The sequence below is a fragment of the Amblyomma maculatum genome, chromosome 3 (genome assembly GCF_055883805.1).
Source record: "Amblyomma maculatum isolate TAMU_Amacu chromosome 3, ASM5588380v1, whole genome shotgun sequence".
Taxonomy (NCBI): domain Eukaryota; kingdom Metazoa; phylum Arthropoda; class Arachnida; order Ixodida; family Ixodidae; genus Amblyomma; species Amblyomma maculatum.
Genome location: NC_139346.1, coordinates 22,163,597 through 22,179,157, shown reverse-complemented (window position 1 = coordinate 22,179,157; position 15,561 = coordinate 22,163,597). Strand labels below are relative to the sequence as shown.

Below are 15,561 nucleotides of genomic sequence, written 5' to 3'. Positions count from 1 at the left end.
AATTAGACCAATCAGCTTACTGTCTGTTACGAATAAGGTATTTACTAAGGTAATTGCTAATAGAATCAGGACAACCTTAGACTTCAATCAAGCAAAGGATCAAGCAGGGTTTCGGAAATGGTACTCTACTATCGATCATATCCATACCATCAATCAGGTGATAGAAAATGCTCGGAATATAACCAGCCCTTATACATAACATTCATGATTACGAAAAAGCATTTGACTCAGTTGAAACCTCGGTGGTGATGCAGGCATTGCGAAATCAGGGGGTAGACGAGCCGTACGGAAAAGTGCTGGAAGATATATACAGTGGCTGCACAGCAACCATAGTTCTGCATAAAGAAAGTAACAAAATTCCCATAAAGAAAGGTGTTAGGCAATTAGACACAATCTCCCCAGTACTATTCACAGCTTGCTTAGAGGAAGTATTCAGAGACTTGGAATGGGAGCAGTTAGGGATAAGGGTAAATGGAGAATACCTCAGTAATCTGCGATTTGCTGTTGACAATGCCTTGCTAAGCAGCTCGGGAGATGAACTACAAATAGTGATTGATGACCTAGACAGGAAAAGTAGAAAGGTAGGCTTGAAAATCAATATGCAGAAGACTAAGGTAATGTTCAACAGCCTCGGGAAGGAACAGCAGTTTACATTAGGTAGCGAAGTACTGGAAGTAGTAGGCGAATATGTCTACTTAGGACAGGTAGTAACCGCAGATCCGGACCATGAAAAGGAAATAACAAGAAGAATAAGGTTGGGATGGAGCGCATTTGGCAAGCCCTCGCAGGTTATGTCTAGCAGCTTACCGGTATCGCTAAAGAGGAAAGTATATAACAGTTGCATCTTACCTGTACACACCTATGGCGCTGAAACGTGGAGGCTAACCAATAGAGTTCTACTTAAGTTGAAGACAACCCAGAGGTCTATGGAACGAAAAATGGTAGGAAACATTAAGAGATAGGAAGCGTGCAGAGTGGGTCAGAGAAATAACTGAAGTTACCGACATTCTAGTGGAAATTAAGAAGAAGAAATGGACATGGGCAGGACATGTAGTGCGAAGCGAGGATAACCGATGGTCGCTTAGGGTAACAAACTGGATTCCAAGGGAAGGAAAGCGTAGCAGGGGGCGGCAGAAAGTTAGGTGGGCGGATGAGATTAAGAAGTTCGCAGGGGTCAGGTGGATGCAGCTTACATAGAACCGGGTTAAGTTTAGAAATATGGGAGAGGCCTTCGCCCTGCAGTGGGTATAGTCAGGCTGCTGCTGCTGCTGCTGATGATGATGATGAAATGAAGACGAGCCGAACCCGGACATCCACCTCCTGAATCTTTGGGTTCTTCGTCGCCAGGCGGATCATTATGCTGCTCGTAACCCCGATGACCCATCGGCTATCCCCGCTCTTCACCGGACTACCACACGTGCGAGGTGGTATGAAAAGCATCTAGGAAGGCAACGTTGGGCTTCATGGTGTGAGCGCCTTTCCTCTAAGCATGGTAATGGACAACTTTGGCGAGTGTTTCACGCCATGAAGCGCTCTTCTCAAGTTTCTGATTACACAGAGAGCATTCGCCTTGCGATGAATGTAGATGACGACACATTTGAAAAACAGGCGGCCAGACAGTTTTTTTCTCCACTAGGATTCCACCTCGACTTCTCCACCTTGCTTATCGGTTACCGAACCCCCAATGAGATTACTTCTCACCTAACCATGCAGAGCTGCTGGCCTCCATTGAACGCCTCAAATCTAACTCTGCTACCGGGCACGACGGCATACCTAACTCCTTATTCCGCAACTTGGAAGGGACTGCTTTGCAGGCCCTGCTTGATGCATTCAATGACGTGTGGCATTCTGGTGTCATACCGGACGAGTGGAAGCATTCTATTATTGTTCCAATACCGAAGTCAGGTCATCCTCCAGAATCTCTCTCGGCCCTTCGTCCAATTTTCCTGATGCAAGCTTTACGAAAATATTCTCGCCACTCACTTATCGTGGTGTTTGGAATCCCATGATTGCTATCCAGAATCCCAAATTGGCTTCCGCCCGCAAATAGGAACGGAGGACGGTCTTGCTACTTTCGCTGCTGACGTGCTTCACCACTCTCCGCACAGTCATCTTGTTAGAACTGTGATCGCTACAGATATAACAAGGACACATGATAACTTCCTTCACTCAGCCATTCTTGCCTCCCTACAAACTCTTGGTCTCCCTCACTAGTTTCTCCTCGCCATTCACGTCTTTCTAACAACTCGAACGTTCAGTGTGCGTGTCCATGGAAAGACCTTTGGTCACTTCCCCTCAAACAGAGGAGTGCCCCAGGGCTCCGTTATCGCCCCTACATTATTTGGTGTGGCCTTCATTCCACTTGTTCGAGCCCTGGAGGCCATTCCTTCTAAACGCGTGCTTGCGTATGCCGATGATATAACCTTATGGTGCTGTCACCCAGATACGTCTGTCCATCAGGCGGCCATCCAGCATGCGCTGGATGTATTGACATCTCGCCTCCCTCCTTTGGGTCTAACTCTTTCGCATACAAAATCCTGTTTCATTCGCATTGAAAATAAAGTTGGCTTACGGAAAACTCCCACTATAAATTTTATGATAGATAATACCCCGAGATCTCAGGCACAAACCGTTCGCATTCTTGGTCTTCTTCTTCATTCCTCTGGGACTGGCACCCCGTGGCTGACAGCCATCCGTAAGTCCGCTCACGCTACTCTAGGTCTGATTCGTCGCATATCTATGCGCTCTGGCGGCGCGCGTGCTCACACGGCCCGCCAGCTTGTTCGCTCTGTCCTCCAGCCGCGTATAATCTACCAGGCAGTTTCAACGTCTCACCGCAGACAGTGGGACTCCCTTGAGGCCATCAATAGTGAGGCTATGGGTGCAATAACATATCTTCCCCGCCTAACACCCATACCAGTACTTCAGGAATACGCCCAGCTAAATACGCTCAGTTAACTTGTTGATCAGTGTATGGCGAACAGAGCTCGCAGTCTTTACAACTACATCATTTAAAGACACTACCTCCATGGTCGTACTGCCAGCTCACGGACAATCGCCCCACCGCTTCCCCGTCGGTATCATCCGCACATCTGCCTGAAGGGTCATATTATATACCGATGCATCACATACTGCAGAGCGAGGAGTTACTTCTGTGTATAGTCCCTCTCATCCGCATCTCAACACTCACGTGACATATACCACGGATACGTGCACCCCTCTGGCACTCGAACTTCAAGCCATTTACAATGCCATACATTCCCTTCCGCCAGTTCCTCCATTCAATGCAGTTCATCTTTACACAGACTTTCTCACTGCCCTTAAACAGCTTAAGGCCGTTCGACGCACAATCCAAATAACACAGTCCATACATTTGCTCTGTTCAAAGTACCCATGTTCTGTGCGCATACATTGGATTCGCGGCCATGCCTCGATCCAGAAAATATTCAAGCGGATGCTATGACGCACCTAAACACATCAGGCGATAAACCACCTTCCCCTCTTCCCCCAGATTCGTTACTGTCCCACGGTTCCGATTCGCAAGCTCTGCGCCAGCGAACACACGCTCTCATTCCTCCGTGTTCGCACCCTCTCCCCCGTAGTCTTACTCGGCAGGAGGAGGTAACAGTGCGCCGGATCCGGGCAGGGGCGGCTCTGACCCATTTGTTCGACATCGATGGCGGGATAAAGATGTATCAGTGACTGACAGGTGCCCTCACTGTGACACTGCACCTGACGTCTGCGATGTGCGTCACTTGTTGTGGACGTGTCCATCAACGTCTCACATTAGACAACGAATAATCATGAAGGTGGGCCTGCGGTGGAATTGCGATTGTGATTATGAGAAATGGGCAATGGACAATCGCTACACTGCCAACCTCTGCGAATACATAAGCGCGACTGGACTTCGCTCCTTCTTTTAACTTTCTATCTCCTGCATCCTATTCCCACTTTCTCAACTTATGCCTTGTGGCAAACATTTCGAAAAAAAAAAAGACCGAACTAGGCTGTAATTCCGAATATTTCTTCACTCCCGACCTTAGCATCCCAGTCTCCTATGAGAAAAACGATGTTTGTTGATGGAGGGCGTCCTAAAAGGCATTGCAGGTCCGCATATAATCTCTCAACGTCAGCTTCTTGAGCAGTAGTGGTTGGTGCATAGACTTGGATAACTGTTATGTTGAAAGGGTGACCTGTGATCCGAAGTGAAATCGTTCGGTCGTTTTTGCTGTTGTACCCTAGCACTTCTTTGCGCATTCTTCTGTTTATTATGAGAGCGACCCCATTTCTCCTCTTGGATTCGTGCCCACAATAAAAGACATAATGGCCGCCGGAGTTAAATTCTCCCATTCCGGTCCACATGAGCTCGCTGATACCCAAGATGTCAATGTTCAATCTGTTCATTTCTCGCTTGACGACATCCAGTTTACCTTGCGTTATAGATCTTACATTCCATGTTGCTATGTGATATATCTCCTTGCAACATTAGACTTTCTGGTCGCTTCCCGACACATCCACAACTGAGCGTCCTTTTGGCTTTAGCCCAGCCGCTTCATTCGTCCTGGAGCTACTAGGAATCGCCCTTTGTTCATCCCCAGTAACATGTGGGACGCCCTCCAACCTGGGGGGCTCATCTTCCGGCGCCATATCATTAATGCTATTGTGACTGGCCATAGGGTTTTCTTGGCAGGAAAGGCTGGAGTGGGTTGCCATTACCTTCTCCAGTGAATCGCATTTTGTCAGAACTCTCTGCCGTGACCTGTCTATCTTGGGTGGCCCTACACAGCAGAGCTCACGACTTCATCGAGTTTCGCAAGCCCCTCCGCCACGACAAGGCAGGGATCCATGAATCAGACATCTACGTTTAAACTTTCAGAACAACCTACATCTTTCTGCGCTAAGCTTGTGGCAGTTCAGGAGGCGCTCTGCTCCGTGGCCACCATTACTATGCTCCCTACGGCCCAAGTCGTCATTGGCACTGACGCACTTCAAGCGGTACGTTTACTCCGACGTGTCAGCCGTTGCCCAAAACTATGTCAAGACATTCACCAGCTTGCGGCGCGCATCCCGCAGTCGATACGTCTTGAGCGGGTCCCACGAGACCTTCTGCCTTCACAAAGTCAAGCTGATTTAGCGACAAGCCTCGTGATCCAAGATTCATCATTACCACGGCTCCTTGATGTTGACGACGCTACCCTCCATTTATCAAGAAAGGGACACCTCCGGCGCCCCACACGTGCTCTTATCCCTCCGTGTGTGGTATCCCTCCCCCGCGGTCTTACCCGTGCAGAGGAGGTTGCGCTTAGGAGGATCCGGGTCGGGGTTGCCCTCACACCAGCTGTCACTCGTACGCAGTCTCACTTCCGGTACTTATATCCCCCCATGGTGTCCGATATGTAAAGACCACAGAATGAACCCCACAACTAGTTGGTTCATTTCTGTTGTCAACGAGCGACGTGACCTGGTCTTCACACTGAATTGAAGATGATGCGTATCTGTTACGCAGTCTTTTGTGGAATACGGATGTCATAACGCTAATTGTTCGTTCCCCTGTTTTCATGTACTTCTTTCCTTGCCTTACTTCACGTGGCCATTGTGAATGTTGTGTCAAGCAGCATATGTCACCAGGGAAATTGAAGAGCCGCACTGAACCCATTTTCTTCACAGAGGGGCGACGTACTGGTGGCCTACTGCACGGACATCGCCTGGAGTCCCTTTTTTCCCCTCCTGTCTGGCGTGGTGACTGAACTCGGAGGACTCATCTCGCACGGTGAGCGTGGCTCTTTGTTTCCACTCTTAATTTTCTAAATTATCGGGAATAATTGGAGGGAATATCAAGATAAAGATGAAGCAGGAAAGCAGGGAGGCTACAAGGGTGTTCCGGTTGGTTGCTCTGCACTCGGGAGCTGACGGGATGGACCATAAAACGAACAGGTGGTGCAAGGAGCCCAATTTTAATTTGTCACACAAGACAATTGCTCTCAGGTATACCAAAACAGTGCCTTAACTGCCTTGAGGGCTGTCGGCCGCTGTGGTCACGTTCCGAGGATATTACCATTTATTAGAAGGCGAGAATCGAGCTGGTCCAGATTATGATGCTTAGGTATTTTGGTCGCAGAACCACATGATATGCGCAATTGGGTCATCATTGCCACATGTTCGCAAGCAGGTCTCTCGATCACCTCTATAAGGAACGTGTACGAGCAACAGCCGGCTATAGACGCCAGAGCAACGTTGCTTCGCGGCACGGCATCTTATAGGGAAGACGAAGGCCTCAGTATGGGGCGCCGTTCGAAAATCTACGTGTTTCGTGCGAGAACGCAAGCTCCAGCGCCACATTTTTACTGAGGGTTGGCCTCAACTGGCATTTGAGAAATATTGTCCCTAATATAGATCCTATATATTTTATGAGTCAACACAACAGTATCGAGAACATTCATAATGCTGCTTGCCGTATAACTATTAACAAGAGAAAATTTTGTCTTAATTACCTAAACATTATTAGAGAGCGCTTTCCTATTCTTTTGTGCAATTTCACGCCGATGTTTTGAGCTTTTTTATTCTTGACCTATGTCATTTGCATAAGGCTGTGCAGTACCACCGCCCATATTGTTGTGCCAACGGAGGTTTAAATTTCGAAACATCCACTACCTTCCTGTAGTACAGCATGTAACATCTCTTGCTGGTTTTTGAGCTGTCCTTTCACCGTTCAGCTATGCGCACTTTCATCTCTTCTAAATGTGCAATTTTTGCAGTGAGAATTGCAATATCCTAGTCTATTGCAACCTAATGCTGTCTACAATCCTCGAGCTCCGGAAAATCAGCTGCAGTGAATTGGGTCTTGTGCGTCACCTGCTTTTATTGCTGAAGCAAATAGGTGCTGCTGTGGGCATCCCCTTGGCAGGCTCTTCTTCAGTCGCATCCTACAAATAATTCTTGGGACGGAGAAGGAAATATGTTTCTATCCGCTACCAGTACGCATTGTTCCCTTCCCGCTCTCCTGGCTTGTTCAAACTTTCGCATTTTCTTCAGACACTGCAAAGGAAATCATGATGATTGAATTTGCATAAGTTGCATTTGAATTCTGCCTCGCCCGATACAGTTCTACACTCTTGGTAATTGCTAAAAAGGCTATTCGCTGTAGCACTTGTAACAGCGCACTAATCTACGTTTCTATTTTAGGAGAAGCCCTTGTAGTAAAATTGTAGAGTACTGTATAGTATGTTGTTCTTGTAATGGGACCAGAAAATTTCCTTGCTGTATATACGACGTGTGACTAGAATAGTACGTTCGCGATGTGAGGTCTCTTTTCACCATCTCCGGGGAATCACGTCTGGGTCATAGACTACACTCCGCAAAGTATTTGGACCTAACGCAAAGTAAGCCTGTACCGGAAGATACTCCTCGAACGCGACTGGAAGCTCTGTTATCGTGCGCATTTCTCAGGCATCTTTAAGTGGGACTAAACTCATTGTGATACTGATGGACGTTCTGTGCTTGCAAATATTTGTAGCCTGCGGTACTAAGTGCTGCGTCTATCACTCCCTGAACAATTTAGTGGGTATCTTTCTGATGCGAAATTGCACTGTTGGTCCGACATGCGCACTAAAGGATTGCTGCAAGGTTGGATAAGCAGAAACTGGCTTATCAGGTACGGTCCTTGCCATATTTGCCTGCGGTGCGTTGATCAGAGGCCCAGGTAACTTGACCGGCTGGGGCGTCTGTTACGAACTTCAGTGGCGACTTGGACTTCTTATTGCATATCCGTAGCCATGCAGTGCATTTTGGGCTTGGGTAGTTGCCCAAGCACTATCTTCGTATTTTAATTAATTTTTGCGTTGCTCTGCGCCCAGGTGCTCGCTCTAGGCTTCCGCTTGTTACCATAGCCAGCAGTAATCAATGCTGCATTTTGTATGCTTGGATGGAGCATATGAAGTCCATCTTTCCGTCGCTTCCAGTAGCGGAAAGACGCCGCATCGAATCTGGCTCCCCATCCTTTATGACGGCGTCATTGGGTGATTACGTCACCCTCCTTTCAGGCAATAGGAATTAAGCGATGCCGAATAATTTTCAACAGAGGCTTTAATGCTAGTGCATCAAAAGTTGCACTGTTATTCCGCCGAACTGAAGTTCATCACGCATTGATCATCCTCACAAGGTCGGGATCCCAATTTGGAGCACTACTGATTGCAGCTTTTTAGGGCGACAGCTTTTGTTGTCTCACGCGTGCCGTGTCCAAGAAGTGTGATAAGAAAATGTTTATCGCACTCCCACTTAAAAGAAAAATCTGTCACCTCCATCTGGAATCTCTCCGATCCACAGCCGAGCGCGTAAATCACAAATTTACGCCGGCTTTTTTTTTTCTCTTTATTGCATGGGAAACCTTGCCAGGAACAGTAACAAACAGCGGGGTTCGTGAGAAACATATCGAGTTTCTCATTTCTATCGTAAAGATGATAGTAGCTGTAAACGAGCAGAACACAGCTGTAAACGGAACACACGAGGAAAGAGAGACATACACGGGCGCTGACTAACAACTGGAGATTATATTTCGAAGCAGTACGTTTAAATAGGCAATACAGAAAGGGTACCAGCAAGGAACGCGGCTCGAACGCCGGTGATTAGTGTAGTCAAGTAAAAAATTAAAGAGTAGATGAAAAAAACAAGACGCGATATTAAGCTAAAAGCAATAAAAACCAGTGGTGTAAATGGCCGAGGTTATAGAATTACAGGTAAAGACGCTAAAACATTAAAAACAAGAAAACATGGCCGTAAAAGGTTGGTACAAGTATAATAATATTTTTTTTTCATCAGCCGGGCTATACTCACTGTAGGGCGAAGGCCTCTCCCATTTTCCTCCAATTGACCCGGTCCTGCACAAGCTGCATCCACTTGACCCCCGCGAGCTTCTTGGTCTCATGCATCCACCTAATTTTCTGCCGCCCTCTGCTACGATATCTTCCCGCGGCATCCAGTTGGTTATGCTCAGAGACCATCGGTTATCCTCTATTCGAACTACATCTCCAGCACCAAAAACATCTTGGTGTCTCAACGTCATCCATTGCCCGTATACATAGAGTAGGAAAAGCAGATACTAACACAAACCGTCCTGTAATCGCATTCTTCCAAGATTTTACTAAAAAAAGGCTTTGTATGCAAACGTTAGTAAACTTGAAGGTTCAGCTTTTTCCATACAAAATGATTATTCCAAGGATACATTAAGAAAACGAAAATTGCTCTGGGAATCTTGCAAAACGGAAAGGAAGGATGGAAAGAAGGCTTATCTTGTTCATTACGAGCTCCAAATCGGCAACAGCGTGTACCCTTGGAACGATTCGACAGGAAAAGCGGATAAGCCTTTCTCCTATCTCTTCTATTAACTCAGATTGACAGACCACCTTAAATAACTCAGCTCTTCGTGACCTTGTTATCTTAAACATAAATGCTCAAAGCATAGTGAACAAGTCAACTGCCCTTGAGATCGCTCTGTTTACCCACAGTCCCGATATAGTTGTTATAATCGGGACTTGGCTTCACTGTGATATCACAAACGATTGCATCTTTCCTCCACCATACACTGTATTTAGGCGCGACAGGGGGTCTCGGGGAGGTGGCGTAGCCATTTTACTAAAACGAAACGTCTCCGCTATCGTCCCAAAATTCACCAGAAAACCTCGAAAGCCTCGCTCGGAAAATTGCGTATCTTGGTTACACTTTTATCTTATGTGCACTTCAGAGGCCCCCTAATTCAGACCTGGACTATGTACATAAGCTAAAGGATTTTTTGTTCAACTACAGAAATAAGAATTTCATACTTGCAGGGGATTTTAATCTGCCAACCATCAACTGGTCTAACAAAAACCTTGAATGCTCTGAAAATGCTGACGCAATTTTTATGATATAATGTTGTCCCACGACCTTCAGCAATAGTCACCGAACCAACTAGAATAAACGGTTCTACTGAGTCAATTTTAGATCTGGTATTCATAAAACGCTGTATTTGTGATTAGACAGTGTCTGTTCATGATGGCATATCTGATCACAAGTTAGTAGTCGCATTTCTATCTGTAGTTCACGGCCGTATAGAAAAGGCAAGGCATAAGAACGTAAAAGATTACACAAAAGCACTACATGAATCCATCCTTGACTGCTTGGAACTGGCTTATGGAAGCTTTGAGGGAACGAGTGTCACATAGTTATGGAACATGTTCAAGAAACACTGTAAATATTGTATCATTACCTTCATACCCGATAAAAAGGAGCGCTTAAAGAAAGCAAATCCCTGGATAAATCGGCACATTATCTACCAAAAGTGAAGGCTTAAACGGCTGAAAAAAAAACTAAGAACGCCAGGTCGAGTCTCCTAACTTCTTCAGCAGAAGAGCTTTCTTCGAACATTAAATCAGCAAAATAACATTACAGAGATTCTTCCAAAATTTATACAAAATGATCCCCGCAAATTTCGGGATCACCTTCAAACTTCACACAAGCAAATAAATCAATTAACTGTGCATAACAACGTAATATGGGTCATCAATCGATTGCTACGCATATTAATACGTACTTTCAATCTGTATTTTCTGAAGAATGTTCCAATGAATGTTTTTGACTTTCAACCTGAACAACAAATCACTGTATCCTACGAAGGCGTTGTTGTATCCCTACTCCGGTTAGATGCTAAAAGTTCGCCTGGTCCATATGACATACCGAACGCCTTCTTACGCCGTTATGCTGAATCATTAGCTCATTTCTTAACAAATATTTTTTGCTTATTTTTATCATCTTTCTCCTTGCCCCCTGACTGGCTAACAGCCAGAGTTGTGCCTGTGCATGAAAAGGGAGACCAGTCGCGTTTAAATAATTACCGTCCGATTTCTTTGACGAGTACCTGTTGCAAACTAATCGAACACATTATCGCTAACCACATACTTGATATATTAAACTCAAACGGATGCTTGTCTCCATTCCAACACGGCTTCAGGAAAGGATTTTCTACGGTCACGCAATTGGTTACCGCTATCCATAACTTTAGTTACGTATTAGATAAATCAGTACAACTAGGCATAATTTTTTTAGACTTCAGCAAAGCATTTGCTGTACTTCCCCACAATAAACTTCTTGGAAAACTCTAATTAATAGCTGTGCCCTTGGCCTTGGAAAACTGGACTGCTTCCTACCTACGAAATAGAACTCAGTTTGTAGATATTGGTAGTGTTTTTTCTGCGTCACTTCCAGTGACATCTGACGTTCCCCAAGGAAGCGTACAAGGACCTTTGTTTTTTTTTTTATATAAATGACATTGCATGTTCCGTTCATAGAAATGTTCAAATTGCTTTATTTGCCGATGACAGCATGCTGTACATCCCAATAAGTTCTGTGGCTGACCAAATCTTACTTAATGATGCTTTCCGCGAAATTGTGGCCTGGTGCGACAAATCATAAATGGCCTTCAATCCTGATAAGACAATGCTCTTGCGCATGACAAGAAAGAAACATCCTATGCACTTTAGCTGCTCTGCTTGCGGCACTACTATTTCGGAAGTAAAAAATTATAAATATTTAGGTGTCTTCATATATTCGCAGCTTAACTGGAGCGACCATGTTGATTCCATCTGTTCATCTGCGTTAAAAAAGCTTGGACTTTTGAAACAGAAGCTCAAAGGAGCACCTAGTCACCTTAAGCTTTCAGCCTATAACTCTATTATTCGGCCCAAACTTGAGTATGCGGCTATAGTGTGGGATCCGTACACCAGAAAAGATATAGCAAAATAGAAAACGTACGAATACGGGCTGTGAGATTCATTTTTAATAAATTCAAGAGGACTGATTCCCCATCGGCTCTAATGTCAGCCAACGAAATTAAACCTCTTCATATAAGACGGAAAATTGCTCGACTAACATTTCTTTATTCACTCATCCAGGGAAAGTTTGGAATTTCTTCTTCACCTTATGTTACTCCATAAACCACACAAAAAACCCGTCACCAACATACCCATGCCCTAACACCATATTTCACGAAAACTAACTCGTTTAAACACTCTTACTTTCCACGCACAATAAAAGAGTGGAACGCACTCCCTGGAATAATTTTTTCAGGTGAGAGTTTTGAGATGACTGTCAGCAGTGAATGTATTTACTAATTATTGTATCTGGAATGTATTCCCTTAGGCTTGTTTCGTTCGTTTGTGTCATGTGTCAACTGTTTTTGCACGGCGTTTTACAACATGTTATGTTATATTCCCTTCCTGCTTGGACCACATGAGGTCTGCAGTATTGTATAAATAAAAAAAATTCCCATTTCTTTATTTCGACTAGAATATTAGTAACTTCAGCTAATTCTCTGACCCACACTGTACACTTCCTATCTCTTAAAGTTACCCCTACCATTTTTCGCTACATAGCCCTCTAAGTTGTCCTCAACTTAAGTAGAACCCTCTTGGTTAGCCTCCACGTTTCAGCCCCATAGGTGAGTATAGGCAAGATGCAACTGTTGTATACTTTCCTCTTGAGCGATACCGGTAAGCTGCTAGTCATAATCTGCGAGTGCTTTCCAAATGCGCTCCATCCCAATCTTGTTCTCCTAGCTATTTCCCTTTCGTGGTCCGGATCGGCGGTCACTACCTGTTCTAATTAGACATATTCGCCTACCACATCCAAAGCTTCGCTACCTATTTTAATATGCTGTTCCTATTCCAGGCTGTTCAGTATTACCTTAGTCTTTGCATGTGAATATTTAGCCTATACCTTTCTGCTTCTCCTGTCTAGATGGCTTATCATTAGTTGCAGTTGGTCCCCTGAGCTACTGAACAAGGCAATGTTATCAGCGAATCGCAGATTACTGACATATTCTCCATCAGCCCTTATGCCTAGCTCTAAGCAAGCTGTAAGTAGCACTGGAGAGATCGTGTCTCTTGCCTAACATATTTCTTAATTAAACTTTTATCACTTTCTTTACGCAGAACTATTATTGCTGTGCAGCGCTATAGATATCTTCCAGTATTTTCACATATGGCTCGCCTACACCGTGATCTCGCAATGCCTGCATGATCGCTGAGGTTTCGACCAAATGAAATGCTTTCTCGTATTCAATGAATGCTATGTATAGGGGCTTGTTATATTTCGAGCACTTCTCTGTCACCAAATTTATAGCGGGGATATGATCAATGGCAGAGTACCCTTTTCGAAATCCTGCTTGATCCTTTGGTTGATTGAAGTCAAAGGTTGTCCTGATCCTATTAGCGATTCCCTTGGTAAGTAACTTCTATGTAACTGATAGTAATCTGATTGGTCTGTAATTTTTCAAGTCCTTTGCGTCCCCTTTCTTTTGAATTAAGATAATGCTATCCTTCTTCCAAGTTTCCGGTACTTTCGATGTTACCAGGTATTGCATATATCAGGTACCCGGTACATGCAATATCTGGTGACATCGAAAGTACCGGAATCTAGGAATAAGGATAACATTATCTTAATTCATAAGAAAGGGGACGCAAAGGACTTGAAAAATTATGACCCGGTTTTTCTAGCGCTATATCCCCTCCGTCCTTCGACAAGTCTGTAGTTACCTTATCTTCTCCAGCTGCGTTCGCCCTTTTAATAGCTTCTAAGGCTTTTTTAGCCTCGTCCTTTGTTACTGGGGGAACGTCTTATTGCTCTTCATTACAGCCAATTTCATGTTTGTCTTGACTTCTATGGCTACTGTGAAGGTCCCTATAGAACTCCTCGGCTACATTGATTAGTTTGTCCATTTAAGCAATGACATTGCCCGCCTTGTCCTTCAGTGCATACATCTGATTTTTGCTTATATACCTAACTTCCTTTTTACTGCTTTCAGGATACGATCGTTTTTAATAGCATGCTCAATTTTCCCCATGTTCTACTTCCTTATGTCCGCCATCTTGCACCTATTGATTAGCTTTGATGTTTCTGCCTGTTCTATTCTGTCTGTTGGGTAGGAGGTTTTCATTCTCTGGACTTTCCTAATGAAATCTTTCGTCTCCTTAGATAGTTTACCTGTATCCTCTCTAACAATTCTACCGCCTACTTCTACCTTGCACTCAGTATTATCATCTCTGAAATTCTAAATTTGTTTTCTGAATTTCTGACAAATTCTGAATAATGACGTCAGAGAAAATAAAACGAGCAAAAATGGGTTAGAAGCTGAGCAAAATACATGGCCCAGTGAAAGAAAAGCTTTGAATCGACACATGGATGTGATATGAAACTGCCTCGCTGTCCAGGAAATCAAGTTCTTTCTTTGATAACGAGATGGAAGGCGTGCCTACGCACTCAGCTTTTGTGTGTTAGATCAGGAATGCTTCTGTAATTTCCCCGGACAGCCTGTTTAATCCTCTGCCTATATGACGACATACAGATTGAGGTCAGGAGTGCTGTTAACATCAGGGTTATCCTTATAATGATCAGATTTCTTGCAATGCTTTAGCGAGGTTACCAGTGACTGCCACTTTGTCCATACTGTAGTATAAATCTTTAATATCTATGGAAAAAGCCTGTGGAACATTGTCATGGTGAGAGCTTCACTTCCCCGCAAAGAATTGCTGGATTGCACTGAAGCCGCTATCAACACCTCTGGTGCCGTTAATTTTCAGACTGAAATCTCGCTATCTGTTAGCGATATCTTCCGTCTTTTGGACTTCTGTCTTGAGAAAACATTTGTCGCCTGGAATGAACATACCTACGTTCAAAAGCAAGATGTTTGCATTGGCTACTGTGTCGCGCCTATCCTAAGTGAACTTTTCCTCGCCCAGCATGACCGAATTTTGATTGACAGGGCTCTTGAGATGAGCGCAATGGTAAAAATATTCCAGTACGTGGACGATTATCTCGTCATTTTAAGATGTAACAAGAGTGCTTACAAGTGACAACGCAGCAGTATACCACGTTATTTCTGTATTTTAACAGTGTGTGCCTCTCGCATTGACGCATGAAACTCTGGATGACCGGTCAATCCGATTTCGGATAGACATTTCGGATAGACATGATGCTGGGCTTATCACCAACGAGGCAAAGCACAGATCCTTCCCTTCGCGTCTGCCCATACAAAACTGTTAAATGGGGCATGGTAATGATGTGCTTTTAAAACGCACTTCAAAGGTTACGTACGTGACTATCTGTTTCAGCATAGTTTTAGCCAGCAGACCGAGCGCCTTTCAAAAGCAGGCTACCGCTTACATTTCAAATTTCCGTGGCTGGCTCCATTATCAACAAGCACAAAAAACATGACGGCCTTAAAGCGTCCAGCAGCAAGCGCGAAAAGGTTGTAATGGCCTATTTCCACGATATCAGCCATCGCCGTAATAAGGTCGCACATCGCGCACGCGTTGACGTAGTCTTCTCAACTCCGAATAAATTATCCGCGCTTTATTGAAAAGTGAACAACACTCCGGTCCCCAGTAGGTGTGAAAAGAGGCATTCTGTTCAATACGTGCCCTGTGAAATTTAAGTTGTCCATTCTATGACAGTATAATGCCGGAAGATGTGCATCGGGCAAACCGGAAGGTGTATTAACATAAGGCTTAAAGAAAATGAAAGCAGTATGGGCAA

The 15,561-nt window shown here is 44.6% G+C and overlaps 1 protein-coding gene across 1 annotated transcript in view; it reads left to right on the top strand.

The window, feature by feature from the left end:
• LOC146194329 (uncharacterized) overlaps positions 1 to 15,561 on the top strand; it is a 327,933-nt gene that overhangs the window by 298,235 nt on the left and 14,137 nt on the right. Inside the window, exon 38 of the mRNA XM_084597350.1 lies at positions 5,668 to 5,770. Within this exon, the coding sequence (XP_084453476.1) occupies positions 5,668 to 5,770 (103 nt within the window). The remainder of the gene's footprint in view (positions 1 to 5,667; positions 5,771 to 15,561) is intronic.